This window comes from Anopheles marshallii, chromosome 2 (genome assembly GCF_943734725.1).
Source record: "Anopheles marshallii chromosome 2, idAnoMarsDA_429_01, whole genome shotgun sequence".
Classification (NCBI taxonomy): Eukaryota; Metazoa; Arthropoda; class Insecta; order Diptera; family Culicidae; genus Anopheles; species Anopheles marshallii.
The window spans coordinates 27,076,577-27,093,487 of NC_071326.1; the positions used below are offsets into that span (position 1 = coordinate 27,076,577).

Genomic DNA, 16,911 nt, shown 5'->3' on the forward strand with positions numbered 1-16,911 from the left:
CGTGCGTGGTGGGCGTTGTACATTGCTGCGGTTCTAAATACAATATGAACAATTTTTAAGCAATAAAATCACATTATAGCCGACGAAAACGGATACTGTTTAATCACTGGCTTATATACATCACCTGTTAGCGACCCCCAAGTGGAAGATTAGTACATCTAAACCATCATTTTATTTATATTACCCTTACTCTAGTATGAAACATTCAGACCGAAACGGCTGTAAATGCGTCTGATATGCTTAAAGTCGGATCACATTTTCTTGTACGGATATTGACTGACTTCAACCACTGGACGTGTGCTGATCCGCTCAAGATGGCGGTTCACATGACAGAGGTAGATGGCGACACTGGTCGCCAGCAGGAATAGTATCGCAAACACTGCTGCCAACGTCATCCATAGCCACTGCTTTGTGCTTGGCGGTTCAACGTTCGCTGAGCCATGCTCAGTAGTGGTGACGGTCGTCGTAGACGGCCTCGGGGACACCGTCGTGGAGTACGGGAAGCTCGGTTGGTGTGTTGTGCTGGTAATGACCGGCTGTGTTGAAGTGTCATCTCGCGGCGCATTGGTGGTGGTCGTTGTTAGTGTCTCGGTGGTGGTGCTAGTGGTAGTAGTCTCTACCGTTATGGTCGTTTCTTCCGTCGACATTTCAGTGGTGGCTGTTGTTTCGTCCGCTTCGGTTGATAACACCGTGGACGGGAATGTTTCCGTCGTCATCGTCATCGTTGTATCGAGAGGAGGTGTTGTTGTTGTGACAGGTTGTTGAGTGGTTGTTTCCGCAGCAACCGTTGTTGTGGTGGTTGTTGCAGCGTCGGTAGATGACGGTGCAGCAACGGTTGTTGAAAACTCATCAATTTCGCTACACTCCTCGGTTTCTACCTCGTAGTTGAATATGGTCAAGTACTCTATCGCCAAATCACTTCCGGCGTTGATGTTGGCTTCAATTTGAATCTAGGGAAGGATAAAAAGGATAAAACAGTACACGTAACACCGTTGCATCCAATCTGGTCTTCCTTTCCGTATTACCCTCGCCTTCTTCACAGTTTTGTTGAGCTTCTCGCGGAACAATGCCCACCCTTCCGTGGAGCTAGCCGTGCGCCAAACCTCAACCAGCGTCGCTTTATTGTCCGAATCCATACGATCTTCATCAAACACACGCACCTCCAGCGTAGCACCACTATCAAACACCAGGTTGTAAGCCATACGCAGCTCGGTTTCTTCGTTGAACGAGTAGGTATCCACCGTTTCACCACACGTTAGTCCTTGCCAGCGGTGGGACAGATAGTACGCCGCCTCCGGACGATACGGTCCGAAGAGATCCGACGCATCGTACCGTTTCGCGATAAACTCTTGCTTATAATCACACTTGTGCAGCGAAGAAAGTGTCGCCTCGTCGAAGTCTATCTGCGTACAGGAGGTGGACCCATCTTCCGGATCGTCCAACGCGCTGATCACGATCGCGCCCACAGCCACCCACCATACCGAAACGATCGCTTTGCGCAACATACTCCAACAAAATCAACCTGTTCGGTTGCACACTTCGCCTTCAAATTACCTGGCGCCACCGCAAGCATTCAGTGCCTGGAGCACCTAATGTATTGGCAGATGTCAATCAAGATGTACAATCCTTCCGGCGACTGTGACTCCGGTGACGGCTTTATAAATCGGTTATCGAAACTGCGGTCCACTGTCAGCACTCGATGTTTAGTGCTTTGATTGATAGTTTTAACGATTTATTGCTTACGTTCTTCAGACGGGTATGGACATCACGGGAATGGCGAACAGACAAAACGAACGTACCGCCGCCAGCTCAGATTACTGGTCCCAGGACCGTGCTGCAGTGCTGCTCGAGAGTACTAAATTACCCGCCATCAATAGTAGACAGTGTGAATGCATTGGGTGAAGCTCAATTTACAACCGTTGCCAATCCATCGGTAAAGTGTTGTAAACCGTAGCAGCATTGCTGTAAGACTTAATCCGTGGAAGTATTTTGAAGCCATCCTGGAATGTATGACACGCCCAATGACATCAGTTGATAGCGAGTGTACTTTAGCCTATTGATAGTGTTTCAAGAGCTTTGGATTAGCCGTTGTTATGATACTCGAGGGACAGTTTGTGGTAACAAATAAGTTCAAGGCAGTGTCAACTGTCACTATACTACCGATTGAGGTTAAGTACTTACATTAAGATATCAAAGCGAATGCTATCGATAAACTATTTGACGCGTCTAGGTCTATTTTGTTGGAGAGCTACAGCCATATAACTACTCGCTCGCACTAATTAGCAGCCACTTACATATCACTTCGTCTTTCACATTCAATCATCATTCTTCAATCGGCAATCAATCATGCGTTCCTTAGCTAATTTAATCACATCTCCCAACAAAAGATGTCTCCACCACCTTTCAATCACCGCCACAAGTGACCGTATCAGTGATTGGTGAGTGAATGAAATCACAGCCACCGGACTGATAGGCGATGTTTCCTGCGTTACTGGCTGATAAGACGTTGACACCCTATCGCACACGTACCGGCATCAGTTTTTAGTCTCCGGTCGGCAGTGCCCTGCACACGATAGCGTGGGGGAGGTGAGGTGTCGATAATGCGGTGATGTGGCCATCCCAGCCGGAACCACGGTTGACATTCTAGCGGCACGGGACCGGTTTATCTTGCCTTATCGCTTTATCAGCTTCATCTATGTAGGCCTGTGTGGATTAAACGCGTGATCCTTACCTTGCGTATCGCTGAACGCTGTTTTCATCGGTCTCCGCTCAAACGGGGCAGTCAGTCGGTTGGACACAGTGAGTCTTCCAGTGTTCCCCTCCAAGTGCGTCGTTTAAGTGAAACGGACAACACGATGGAACACAACCGAATTGATCAGCGCGTGGTCCGGCGTGTGTGTGCGATCGTAGCCGTGGTATTACCGGCACTCATCGATGGACATGTCATCCAGGCCGCCGACTCCGCACAGGAACGGAATGGCAATGCAAGCGCCTTTGCCGGGACCGATGCCGAAACGGCCTGGATGGTGACCGGGATCATCTTTATCGTGCTGTTTGCGTTAGCGGTCATCGTGTGCATATATCTGTGGTATCTGCGGAATGCGAAAGTGAAGGAACTACGCCACCTGCAGAGCATTCGGGCGAGCAAGGACCATCAGAATGTTTGGTACGGTGGGGGAGGCGGAGGTAGCGGTCGACACATGTGAGCCGTGGTGCGGTGAACGGTTGTGAATCACGGTCCCACGGTCACTGCTGTGCAAATGCAGCACAAACCCCTTGCCGGTCCGTCACACTATCTTATCGAATGGGGCCAAATTCTATCGAAAATGGATGTTTCACAACACCAGCGGTGGTGATGACGGAAGTGTTTCGGATTTTGAAGCTGTTGTATTCCATTAAGTCTAGCAACTAAGAACGATTTTCTAGTGTACGGTGCGTCTGTAGTTTGAATGTGTGTGAGGTGGACGTAGCAAAATGGTGACGAATAAAGTAGGCATTGCTGTTACTCGAAAATTGTGATCCGCTTACATTTGTTCTCTTCCTCTACTCGGCTCTATGAGCTCAGCTGGAATCGTTATCTATCATGAGTGGTGACCTTCGCTAGAATAGTGGTTTTTGTGGCAGCTCCACAACTAAAATGGATCGTCAATATGACAGATTTAAGTCCTATATCGTGCTTGTTGTTGAGTCACTGACTCTACCATATGACTAGCAGAGTTGTGTCCAATTGGTCAAAGATACACATCAACTTGAGGGTGGCCGGTGGTGTATTAATCGCGGCGCTGGTCTTTACACCACAGGACCGGTCCAAAATCCCATACGGACCAATGCCCCGTTGCGAGGACTCCCAATCCGTCTTCTTGGTAAAATTAAGTCTAGTAAGCCAAAGAAAGCAGGCATGACCTTAGAAGGTCTTTACGCCAGAACTAGAGAGTATGGTGTGAAGATCTTCAACCAAAGTCCTCATTAAACCAACCAAGGATATGTACAGAACTGAAACCCGTCTTGTAGTTTCAATACGTGAATAATTGTACCTTGCCTTTATTTATCGTTTCTAATACACAGTTAAATTATTGTTAGGTTCATATATATTGTTATTGCTGGTGGTTAACATTTCTTACGGTTATTGAGATCTCCCTCTCTGCCTCTGTCACTGTGAACTCTGGTGCCCCGTATAGAGAAGATAACAGGACACACTCGCACCACCAACCCATTGGAAGCATTGTTTTGCTGGTTTTTTTTTTGTTTGTTTGTTTTGCGCTGTCACATTCGGAGGCGTATGATCAAATCAAAGTACATCGAACATCGTACACATACACACCAAAAACAACAAAAAAAAATCGTACAAAACTAGAAATATCACAATCGGTTCCGCAAAGACGCACGGCAAAAATGGCCAAATCCGGCAGCGCTAATCGCAACCAAGCAGTTTCAGTAGAGACAATGGTTTGTGTGTGTGTGTGTGTGTTTGTGTATTTTTTGTGTTTGTTTGTTTGCTAACAATTTTGAAGTTGTGGAAGACCGACCGTTTGAGCAAAAACAGCAAAGAAAGTGGAAAGCTTTTGCTTTAGTGTATAACCGCTAACGTAGCTTACTGCACTAACATCGAACGTTGAAGCATAACACGTGCAATTCCTTTCGAAGCGCATTGTTGATTGGGGGGAGAAAAGGTAACGGAAACAGGGAACAGGAAGTAATAGTGGCCTACTTGTAACACGATGTAAAAGTACCTATAGCAGCTAGGCGATTGTATAGTGAAGGTACGTTCCTCGGAGGTCGTCGAGGAGTTGCCTAACCTAAGATTGCCAACGTAGCGTATCAATATTCACACGAGGGCCGCAATAGAATAGTTTTGATAGTATTTTTGATAACATTTTGCACACATTGTTTGTTTCGTATCTGTAAGCGTACTGTATGTATGTGGAGGGAAGCGACCACCTCCTGCTCCGGTTCGTTGCCAGCCGAAAAAAAGGTAATTCGAGCGGTTGGTGTTTTTGTATTCGGTTTCCGTCCCGGCCGCGCGCGGGTGGCTTACTTGGCAATCTTTTTCATCTGATCCGTCTGATGCTTCATCGAGTACGTCGCGTTATCGGCCTTGTACAGCAACGAATCGAGTTTGTCCAGCTGCGTCGTCACCTTGTTGCCGAGATCTGCCGCAGCCGCTTTGGTCACCGTCGCATCCGACGCAGCATTCAGATCCTTCATCGTGTCCAGCGTGTCAAGTGCATCGTTGATGGATTTGCCCTCGGACACACCAGCCGGCTCATTGCTCGGTGTCGATGGGCGAAGCTTTAGCAGGCTGGTCAAACTACCGCACGCCACCTTAAACTTGTTAATCTTTTGCTGCGTCGCCGTTAGGATGCTGTTCAGCTCATCCATCTTGCCGGAAGTGCCCTGTACGGATTCCTCTTGCAAATCCACCTCCTGGAAGGGTTTGTTGGGGCAGAAAGTTAATAAAGCGTACACGCAGCGAAGGAAATCCGTTTCGGGACGACTTGCCTTCAACTGTTCCGTGAGCTGCTCCTCCACTTCCGTCTCCTGTCTGAGCTTCATCTTCGCCTCAAACTCCTCCCGACTGGGATGGGCCAGCCCAAGCAGTTCCGCTCGCATACACTCATATTCGTACGTACCTTCGGCCATGGTTTCGTTTCGATTCTTGGCTCGTTTCGGTTACACTACGGTGCTCTCTACACTAATCGTTACACTACCCGTCCACTAAACGAGAAGGACGCTTTGTTTTGGTGTGAAAACGGACTGCTACTGCGTTCCAGATAACCTTCTTCTACCTTTCGGGCTAATGTCAATAGCGTATTGATTGGCGTTTCGCATGTCATTGGCGTGCGTTCTTCTTTAGCACGCGCACTGCGCATGGTCGAATATTTCTGCAGCAGTCGTTTTTAAAATGGCCGGTAAAAACATACCGTTAGCTCGGTGGTGTAGGTATTAACAAGTATGGAGGCTAATAACAGAATAAACACAAAGTTAAAATCACGGAAAAATTGTACCTTTATACATTGAATAAGGTAAAAAATGCATTTATTCAAGCACATTGCATAACTCAAAGGTTAGTCATAAAATGTATGCAATTTGTATGACAAAATGACAAAGCAGTGATTAGTAGAAGTTATAACGACAGAATTATGCTTCTTCGTATACGCCTGCAGATATGCAATTACGCTGTATTACGCGATATGAAGCTGCGAACAAATTGCATAATTTTAGGAGGAAAGCTGTTTTTCTGAAGCTGTGTTGTGAAGCGGTGATTCAACCCAGCCAAATTTTCTTCTCAAGCACTGAACACATTTAAATGCTAGTTAGCGATTTCTCTAAAATCAAGTGAAAAGAGATATTTGTGAAATATACTACTGATGTTTTCTATAATTTTTCCGCTTTGCATTCTACGTTGAAGTCCATTTCATTGCAACTATTGCTGATTGATTGTTTGAAGCAACGTAAAGTAGGAATACGATGTGCTAGTGATCTGGAAGCGAAATAGGGTTTAAATACATTATACGATTTCTCTTTTCCTTACCTTCACCAACCCGCTGAAAGCTTTGTAACGTGACCATGTAAAACTTGGATGCCGTAACACCGGCAGGTTTCTGTGCCTTAACCATGAGCGTGAGGATGGTTTTCTGCAGTGCCGGGTCGCTCAAATACCAGGGAATGTTGTAAATATGGTCGGCCACCAAGCTTGCCTCTTCTGTGATGTTCTGTGCGTACCAGCAAAATATATACAGCTGCAGTATGGCACCCGGTAGATAGGTTACCGTTTTGATAGTGTCCTCATTCCATCCGAAAACCTGTAAAGTTGCATGTAACGAATTAAATGTCATTTAACACTGAGCCAACCGCATGCCGAGTCTTACAATTGTTAGATTGTACAGCACAACACAAACGACGATCGAGCTGGTCAGAAATTGTACCATCAAATAGAAGCTAAAACCATCCTCGAGCTGATCGATTAGACTGAAAAAAAAAAAACGATAAAAGGTGGACATTATGCAGACACAACAGCACTTTCAATCCTTTCCATTACAAATAGCATAAACTTACGAGAGATTAGATTTGTGTTTCAATATTATTTGCTTCAGCTTGGCGTGGACCTCCGCACGATTCGTTCCAGCGTGCAGATCCAGTTCCAGTTGATCGATTTCTATTTTTAAAAACTTAAACATCGTCGTAATATGCATCGCCAGAGTGGCAAATAAACTATCGAAGCCACTGAGCGTTAGCGCCAGAAGGTAGACTGCTATCATTATGAAGAAATATGTCAGTGCGAAGCTCGTGGTACTTTCCGTGCTGTAAAAGAACCTTAAAGAGATGGAACAAAAGGTTACTACAGGTATGTGACTTACAAGTATATTCACGCATTTGTCAGTTCTAAAGACAGGCTCCATGCTCCGCTTGGTCTTACAACCCTTATTTATCCTACCTTGAGGAGTATGGTATCGTGATGGTATAGTTTGATTGGTTGTTGTTGAAAATGCTATGAAAAACGAACTTGAACAACGGCAGGGATGCATATTCCAAGCAAATAACCACGAAACCAGTCGTGTAGATGATGACAAACATTCGCGTCTTCTTTGCGGTGGCTGTAATCAGCCGCTGGATTTCGATATGTTCCGACTTTTGGTCTACAATGTAATTTTAAAATAGGGAAACAGGATGGGTCGCAAAATAACAGTTACGTTGGCTTACATTCGATCCATTCCGCCTGCAGTTCATTAATGAGATTAATAATTTTTTCCCGTTTCATGTTGCAAATAATCATTTTTAGATTCGTTAGCAGAATTTCCGAGATGGGCACCAGTACCAACACGAACTCAAAAAGGTCCTTGGTATCCACCAGCAAATACGAAAACTGTGAAAAGTAAAAGAAAATAACCTGAATTTTTAGTTTTTTTTTAATCAAATAACTAAATTTCATTCTTTGCGTATGACAAGAATACAAAACGATTGCCTGCCCCTGAACCGTTGTGGTTATTCAAAATTTGCTTCACGCGTATGCAAATTGCATACCCACAAGGCGTTTACACGGGTATGGATTATACGCGTATCAGGGGTTTACCTGCGGGATGCACAGCATGGCGATCGGAATGAGCGTAAGAAACCAGTAGATGCATTGATCCACCGTAGAATTTTGTATCTTTTCTGCTAAACACCGCGAGGAATAAACCATCGCCATCAACACGTAGCGCACCTCGTGCAGAACAAATCGAGCCATTTGATTGGGTTGGATAAAGAACCTCTCGTTACGGCAAGGCCAACAAACACTCCAAGGGTTTCCCGAACATCTTACCCGTTTTATAAGATTCTCCCACTGCCCTTCAGTCGTAAACGCATGGCCGGGTTGAATGAAAGTTTAATAAGGTTTGTTTTAAATCGAAAACTAATCACCGTCGAACCGGTAACACCTGCTCTAAACGGTCACGAGGACTGCTTCATCTCCCAAGCCATATGTGTGTGTATCATGTAGATAATCACCGTAACAATTGTTTGTTGTTGTATTACTCTGCAAGAGGTGCATATTTGATCCAACACGTAAATATAAAAAAAGTCTCGTTACCCCTTTTTGTTCAATGTTCAGTTTATTTTCATCAGTACCACACAACACAACAAGCATTTCATGTTCCGGAAGAGTGATTGCATGTGAAAAGTTATTGCTGATATCTAGGCTTCAATTAAATATTACGTTGTTTGCTATTATGAATGGCTAGTGCCATGTTTGATTAAAATTTAGCGATAAATAGGTAAGAATAGTTTGACAGGGTTACTCGACAAGTATGGAGTGCGAATATATATTACTAATACATAAAATAAATTTAAACAAAGAGAACAGCTGAAATTAATTTATCAATTAAAAACAATGAATTAAATAATTGATAAAACAATCACGGTAGAGGGATCGAATGCAATACAGAAACAAGTATGCCGTCTTACCTAATTCCCATCGCACGATTAGAACTTAGGGAAATGGCGTTAAAGAGTGAAATGCTTTTCATTGGCTTCTTCCGGACCTCGCATCAACAAACAATACTGAGACCGTGTAAATGTTGAAGACTTTCTACCGTATAACCAACATTAGATTTTTTTAAAGAAATTTTGTCATCGTAAAAGGGTCTTACCTGTGTGTGACTGCAGCATAAGCCCTAGATAAGCCCGTAAGGTGTACCTATTTATCATGCCATCATAGCGAATATCATGTACGCACGTGTTCATACTGGGATACAGATGTCGGATCTAGTCAGCTTCGCTCGACCTCTTCATATCTCGCACAGGAGATCCCTATCACAGCGTGCGTACGATCGGTCACGTTACGATTGCGAGCGTCGAGGTTTCGTTCCCGCTCTCGCTTTGCGATGACGTCACCGTTGCCGAGAATCCTCGACGAATCCTTATCATCTTTCACCCTCACGGCTTATGCCATGCGGTCGTAGCGGGCAAGTTAACCGCGCTGCACCACCGTGCGTCAGTTCAGTTGACTTCGAACAATCGGACGGAACGGTTCGCTTTCACGGCAGCAAGTGGTTCTGAGAGTGTTGTTTTTCTAGCGGTATTTCGTATTTCGAACGTTATCTTGCGGCAGTGACAGACAGTGAGCTACGTGAAAGGTGTTTAAAAAGACACACAAACAAAAGCGACCATCGCAATGAGCTGCCCAATGAGAAGTGGTTTTGTGTAAGTTCAGCCAGAGTGTGCATTAATGACCGGAGCACCGTACCGGTCTCCGGGCGAAACGGCAATAAAACCGAGATGGGGTTGCGATTACTGACTGCGTGTTTGCGTCTGCCGTATGCGACCCACACGACCTGAAGAAATGCTTAGAGTCGCAGAGTTGTATTGCCTTTTAAAATGCGCCTCAATTTTCGCCGCGATTAGATCGATCGAGAAACCCTCTAATGGCTTTGTTTTTGATGCTGTTCTTAATTTGTTTCGAATTTTAAAATATAGTGACTCGGTGCAGGGCGGACATCATCTCGGGTCGGAGGCCGGCATGCTCTACGGGGAGTACCTAATGCTGGACAAGGTACTAAGCGCCCAGCGAATGTTGTCCGTCGAGGGCAAGAAACCGGTGCACGATGAGCATCTGTTTATAGTGACGCATCAAGGTAAGCGGGGCCTGGGGGGAGGTGTGTGTGTGCCAATGGGCAGGATTGTAACGGTTGCTGGGTCTTATCTGGGTGCTATTGCAGCGTACGAGCTGTGGTTCAAGCAAATCATCTTCGAGCTCGATTCGATACGGGATCTCTTCAGTACGGAGCTGATCGAGGAGTCACGCACGTTGGAGATCTTGAAGCGGCTGAATCGGATTGTAATGATCCTAAAGGTAAGCATTGGTCAAGTGAGACACTTCAGGGAGTACTTGCGACTTAGACATATGAGAAAGCTAGATGTTAGTATACCAATAAGGTGTTTGGTCGTAGAACAAATAGTAACGGAATGCAGGTTTTGAAGATCCAGTGTCAAATTTTCTAATACTTATCTGACTTACTAATACTTAAGTCAATGGTAAATAGCTAAATGGTGCTCTGGCCAGTTAACTTTTCATATTGCAATTTGTCTCAAGAATGGTTTACATTTAAACGATCCTTAATACGTGCAGCTCAGGGTGGAAAGTTTCAATGAAGGCTGTAGACGAAAGAAGAACAACAAGCGCTCCATGAAATAGATATCCCTCGATGGAAAACTTAAATGTCACATGAACTAAAAGTCGCGAGAACCATTGCTTGAAACAGGGCACAAATTTGGGTATCCCTAGCCCATGGAAGTCGAATAAATGGCCAAAAAAAAGGTGACGCGCTGTTCGGCACTAGACACGAAATACAATGCCGACTCGTGATTAGCTGCAACCGAAGCAACACCTAATCGTACTTCCTGCATTTGATCGTGAGCATTTGTTTTGCTGTTGGTGTGCGACCGACTGTGCGACGCCACCCGAGCTGGAGATGGATGTACACCGTGCCGGAGGACCTTTCGTGGCACTTGTGCGATTTCTCCCGGTCGTCCCGGTTCGTTATTTTCTATTGCCAACATTGGGCAACATTATGGCTACGACGGGCCTTCGGTGAAACATTACCCCACACCAACATCAGTCGATCGGTGACAGCAGCTGTCCGTATAGTGAAATCTTGGGCGACGTTTGGGGTTTTACGTTTGTTTGTTATGATACTGTTCGCTTCTTCGGTTCTGCTGTGGTTGCTTTATGCTTTATGCTCACGCTATGCTTCCGTGTGCTTTTCCCCTTTTCCATGCACGAACTCACCATGGGGGAAATGGGCGTTAATTTGCAACGGTCCGCGGTGTGAGCCGTTTGGGCCGGTTGATCGTCAAGAAGCCATGTGAATGTTGGCACGCTGCCGCAGTGTTTTTTGTGCGGTTCCTCTAATAACGCGTAATACGCAACCGTGTGCCGGATGCCGATCGAAGTAGTGGCCGCGATAATGAGGAATGTAGACACAAGTTTTTGGCGGCGATTAGTTTCTTTTTTTGGTATTTGGAAGCACCAAGCCAAATAATTATACTTTGAAGGTTGGCTATTGCCGACCATCTTCATGTTTAATAAGACTCTCCTGAAGCATTAGATAGTACGCCACGTAGTTGGGTAGGGTTTTTGGCGGTTTGTTAATAATGGGTTGAAAAAAAACAGACACTTACCAGACGAAATACTGGTTCGAGGTAGATTAGTCAATCATCAATCGCGTTTGAACTTTGAGCTACATTAATGGCAGTAAACGAAGACATAACATTTTAACCGAAAACCCTCGATTTATGTCCATCGCCACCCAAGCTGCTCGTCGACCAAGTCCCGATTCTGGAAACGATGACACCGCTAGACTTTATGGACTTTCGTGACTACCTGTCGCCGGCATCCGGTTTCCAGAGCCTCCAGTTTCGACTGCTGGAGAACAAACTCGGCGTAAAGTCGGAGCATCGCGTCAAGTACAACCAGAAGTACACGGAAGTGTTTGCCAGCGATCCGGGTGCGATAGTGCGAATCGTCACGACGGAGGAGGAACCGTCGTTGGCCGATTTGGTGCAGAAGTGGCTCGAGCGGACGCCCGGACTCGAGCAGGATGGGTTCAACTTTTGGGGCAAGTTTCAGGAAAGCGTCGAACAGTTACTCGCTGAGCAGGAAGCAAGCGCGATGGTAAGCGAGTACCGGCCAGCCGTTGTTCTAGACGATCCCAAACCTCAATTGCGGTACGTTTTATTGTTGCAGTCGGAAGAGCACGAGCATGTCCGCGAGTACCGGCTGATGGACATCGGAAAGAGGCGCGAGGTGTACAAGTCGATCTTTGACGCCCAGGTGCACGATGCACTGGTAACCCGGGGTGAGCGTCGGTTTACGCACAAAGCCCTGCAGGGCGCCATTATGATTACGTTCTACCGCGATGAGCCACGGTTCAGTCAACCGCATCAGCTGCTGATGTTGCTGATGGACATCGATTCACTGATCACCAAGTGGCGATGTGAGTATTGGAGTGTTGCTGTCGGAGCGAGGTGAACTTATGTGCTAACTCGTTACAGACAACCATGTGATTATGGTGCAACGTATGATTGGCTCGCAGCAACTCGGAACCGGTGGGTCGTCTGGATATCAGTATCTACGTTCGACGTTGAGGTACGGATGTAAGGATTCAAAGACAGTTTGATCGTGCGCTAAATATCATTCCCTCTTTTGCAGCGATCGTTATAAGGTGTTTCTCGATCTGTTTAATCTATCCACGTTCCTGATACCGCGCCAATCAATACCACCGTTGACAGGCGAAATGCAAAAGGCACTCAACCAAGGTTGGGGCTCACCGGCTCACCTTTTAACCCGCAACGGTTCGATGCACTAATGCGCACTGTTTGCGCAGAACGCTCAAGAGTTTTGTGTACGAAAACAATCTCCTCCACAATCGAGCCCCAAACGAGCTGAGATAACTGAGCGGCACGATATATGCAAACGAGTACATCCAAAATTAAACGCTCCCCCGTTCGTAGCTCGCTCGCTGTGTGGTAATCTCGTTGCGGAGGGTTAATAGTGCCAGAAGTTTTGCAGCAGCGTAATGGAAGGTAATGAATTATTCGGGAGCTGGATAAGAGTACTCTTGCCTATTTCTGCACAGATAAGATAAGATCAAGGGTAAAGAAATGTCAGACCCGATGGCATGGCCCCAAACGTGCATCCCGCTTTCTACGGCTGCTGTTGAGCGAGTTTATTTGTGTACATTAAATTACAAACTAATAAACACTAACGATAAGCAAAATCAAATCGTTGCAGGTTACATCTAGCGACCGAACATATTTTGGTTGGCACCCAACGCGGCCAGTAACGATTTAAGTAAAACAAAGTTAATCACAGTTATGAAATTGTTCAAAGCGCACGTTTCCTCCGCAGTAGAATCTCATTTCGTACTCGTACAAGGGATGATTATTAAACGCAATGAGAGAATCGTAGTTCCAAAAATGAAATAATCAACAATAAGAGATAAGCGTTACATTACTGACCAACAAAAAAATAAATAAACTGACAGTGCTCACATCAGACTTACAGCTCGGAGTTGTGTTTGAAACCAGAATTTAATATTAGCACAACTAACCTTTGGCAATCTGGTTCAGCTGCGAATCCGATCCCGTTGACATCGCGTTTCATCTAATCCGGTTCGGTGGAAAGCACCGCAAAATTCTCGTTCCGCTTCATTTCCAACCAATGCTACCAATTACCACCGTAGTCTTGACATTGCTACACGGTGCGAAAACAGTAGAAGTTGTTTAAGAAGACGAAGCCTCTTCTTGCTTCACCCATCGTTATGGCAGCGTGGGGTCACGCGCTGATAACGGACGGTTCAATCGGATCGGCTCGTCGTGCTTGTGCTACAGCGCACTCTACCTTCTCAGTGCACAGACGAGTGTGATCGTAGGCAGATGCGTAGATCCATCGCGTAGCTGGTTCGAAAAAAAAACAAAAATGACGGAAGTGATCGAGATGCTCATGATCATACTGATCGTTACGCTCTGCTTCCTGATGATCCCGTTCAACACGAAACCGAGTGCGGTGATTGAGTCGCGCCGCAAGTTTGACGTTTTCGTGCGCCTGTACGACAAACCTTATCGTGGTGATGCGCGCGAGTACGCGTACCGGTTTCAGATCTTCCGGACGTCGCTGAGCAAAATTAAGCAGCTGAACGATCGGGCCCGGGAAGCGAACGATACAGCGATCTACGGCATTACGCAGTATGCCGATCTGACCGATCGCGAGTTTATCGCCCGCCAGCTGGCCGATTTGTTTCCGGACGACGGTGGGTCGCCGCGAACCTACCAGAAGTATGTGATTGAGTCGCGCAGTGCGGAGATGAAGAACGACATCATATTTTCCCGGGCGCGTCGTGCGCTTCAGATGCCGAACAATCTGCCACGGACGGTCGATTGGTATGTGTATGGTGCCGGTGTGTTGGTGCGGTAGGTTTGTTGATGTTTGCTCTGTTGTTGTCGGATGTAACAGGCGTGCCCAGGGCGTCATTTCAACGGTCAAGAACCAGGGTAGCTGTGGAGCGTGCTGGGCGATCAGCGTGGTCGACACGATAGCGGCCCTAGCGGCGATCAAGCGAAACGATCGCAAGCTGATCGAGCTGTGCCACGAGCGGGTGGTGCGGTGTGCGGCGAACGGGAACAATGGTTGCGATGGTGGTGACACCTGCCGCTTGTTGGAGTGGTTGGCGGAAGAGAGCTACCGCATTGTGGCGGCCGAATCGTGTCTCGAGCGCAACATGGTTGATCAGGACGGGAACTGTACGGGTGAAAAGTCCTTGGTAGATGGATTGCGACGGGAGGATACGGCTTTGAATACCACGATAGTGAAACGATTCTCTTGCCAAGAGTAAGTAAAGCGGTACGCGTTGGATAGAACATTGACGTCCATGATGAGGTCCATACTTCTCCAATAAGGCAACAATTTAGGTACATTTTTCATTCCGTTCATGGACTCTATCAGCACCCAGAAATAAGCGTAAAGCTTATCCATTGCATGTTCTATTTCCTTGAGGTATTTGGTTTATTAAATTTGGCTTAATTTTTCCAGACAATTTATTTGGGCCGTGAACGGAAAAAGCTTGAAAATTAACTACCAATACGCATTAAACAAGGATTCGCTAAAGTACAACAGGCCAGCCAGATTGGGGCTATTGGGGCACTGGTCGATTGTCTGGCTGGCGCTACGAATACGATGATTTGTATCTATTCTTTCTTTCGAAAATTTCCTTACAAAGTTTCGTAACCCATTTCAACATTTGAACAATTCAACCGTTTGGCCAACATAGACTTGAGAAAGGCGGTATTACCTTAGAAGTATTTTTAAAATACATCTCTTGCACAGGCAATCCCCGAGATACGTGGATCCTTTAGACGCGGAGAGCGTTTTTTTTCCGAGATTCGCGATTTTTGGAAGTGACAGCTGAGTTAGTTTATAGCACAAAATGGAAGCAAAAAGATGAAACATTCGAAAATTCCTTCCTTTTTCATATAAAATATTTGTTTTTGATTAACATTAGAGTCGCAAAAAGCTCCCTGAGCTGCTGAATAAATAAAGTGCAGAGAAGGAAGTCGAATCTGTAACTTTGAGATATAAACGATATTGCACCAGGATTCGAAGCACGCAGCAATTCGAGGTACGCGGATCTTCCCTTGATTGGAGCGGTCCTCTGTAATAGCGTATCCCGGGAACTGCCTATATTTGAAATGCGAATATCTTAGATATTTAAGTGTTCGTTCAAGAAGAGTAAAGAAATCCAATTGTAATAGTCGTGCTCAGTAACACCAAATCTCTAATGTCCTATAGGAATAGAAAATGCTCGTAGCATTTGAACTGTAGGCAAAGAAAGTCAGAATTGTTACCCAGAAGGCTAAGACCACCTTTGAGATAACTTTGCCAAAAAGGAGAAATTAACGTAGCATATCCTTGAGAGAATCATTGTAAACAGTCGTGCCACTTTAGTTACTTTCAACATAAAAAATATCACTAACAACTCTCTCATTATTACAGCTTTGAAAATGAAGAACATCTTATGCTGCGCCATCTTGCAACCAAGGGACCGATCGTGGCCGCAGTGAATGCGATCTCGTGGAAATACTATCTCGGTGGCGTGATACAGTACCATTGCGATTCGGACTATGAGCGGCTTAACCATGCGGTAGCCATCGTGGGCTACGAGCTGAATGCCACAGTACCGTACTACATCGTCAAAAACTCCTGGGGACCACGGTTCGGTGATCGCGGTTACGTAAAGGTGGCGATCGGCCGGAACTTGTGTGGTATTGCTAACCGTGTTTCTTTCATTGAGCTGAGGTAAGCACAGGATGGCAGTATGGTAGCGTGTAGTTAATGGTATTCTAACACATAATAAATGGTACTCACCCGGCGTACTTGCATCAATCGCAGCCATGCGCATATATTCATGATCGTCGAATAAAATGTTCCCACCGTGCGTTTTTGTTTATAGCAATTATCGTTTACTGTTCGGTTGTTTCATCTCTTCGATGCGGCAACTATTTACAAATAGTGTTAGCAAGTGGTTCGCTTCGGCTCCTGCCATCCTGTTCCCTACCAGCCGTCCTGCTAATTTCGAATGGAGTTTAATAAGGAATGTATTCTCTTTTACTATCGGTCGCTTTGTGATTAGTCCACAATTAAGTTTAGTTCCTCAGTTCATGGCGGACCACCTTGCTTTGTCGTATTTTCGTAACTCGTATTGCTACACTTTCCCTACCAACCACTAGCGACGTGAACCTGGTGCGAACGTTTTACTTTGTATGATAATTGTTACTTAATATAACTCACCCGCAGCACCAAACGACAAGCGCAATGAAAGAAAATATTCACCCCCGTCCGGTGCGGGCTGACGCGGTGCAAGAAGTGGACTAAAGAGC

General features: G+C 45.8%; 5 protein-coding genes across 5 annotated transcripts; 2 read left to right on the top strand and 3 right to left on the bottom strand.

The window, feature by feature from the left end:
* Positions 1–251: 251 nt before the first annotated feature.
* LOC128717792 (uncharacterized) lies at positions 252–1,505 on the bottom strand. Its single transcript, XM_053811469.1, has 2 exons — positions 1,026–1,505; positions 252–950 (listed from the first exon to the last, which is right to left on the bottom strand). The coding sequence occupies exons 1-2, from the start codon at positions 1,503–1,505 to the stop codon at positions 252–254; spliced, it is 1,179 nt and encodes a 392-aa protein (XP_053667444.1).
* A 3,526-nt stretch (positions 1,506–5,031) lies between these two features.
* Positions 5,032–5,640, bottom strand: LOC128719038 (uncharacterized). The gene is made up of 2 exons (XM_053812658.1): positions 5,500–5,640; positions 5,032–5,424 (listed from the first exon to the last, which is right to left on the bottom strand). Exons 1-2 carry the CDS (start codon positions 5,638–5,640, stop codon positions 5,032–5,034), a joined length of 534 nt encoding a protein of 177 aa, XP_053668633.1.
* A 784-nt stretch (positions 5,641–6,424) lies between these two features.
* On the bottom strand, positions 6,425–8,227 carry LOC128717794 (odorant receptor 13a). The gene is made up of 7 exons (XM_053811471.1): positions 8,072–8,227; positions 7,702–7,864; positions 7,436–7,637; positions 7,057–7,314; positions 6,870–6,969; positions 6,543–6,803; positions 6,425–6,481 (listed from the first exon to the last, which is right to left on the bottom strand). Exons 1-7 carry the CDS (start codon positions 8,225–8,227, stop codon positions 6,425–6,427), a joined length of 1,197 nt encoding a protein of 398 aa, XP_053667446.1.
* Positions 8,228–9,652: 1,425 nt separating this feature from the next.
* On the top strand, positions 9,653–12,845 carry LOC128709710 (tryptophan 2,3-dioxygenase). The gene is made up of 7 exons (XM_053804719.1): positions 9,653–9,681; positions 9,955–10,112; positions 10,197–10,330; positions 11,792–12,151; positions 12,224–12,473; positions 12,532–12,625; positions 12,689–12,845. The coding sequence occupies exons 1-7, from the start codon at positions 9,653–9,655 to the stop codon at positions 12,843–12,845; spliced, it is 1,182 nt and encodes a 393-aa protein (XP_053660694.1).
* A 1,112-nt stretch (positions 12,846–13,957) lies between these two features.
* LOC128717795 (cathepsin O-like) lies at positions 13,958–16,798 on the top strand. The gene is made up of 4 exons (XM_053811472.1): positions 13,958–14,418; positions 14,492–14,866; positions 16,028–16,330; positions 16,762–16,798. The coding sequence occupies exons 1-4, from the start codon at positions 13,958–13,960 to the stop codon at positions 16,796–16,798; spliced, it is 1,176 nt and encodes a 391-aa protein (XP_053667447.1).
* Positions 16,799–16,911: the final 113 nt, after the last annotated feature.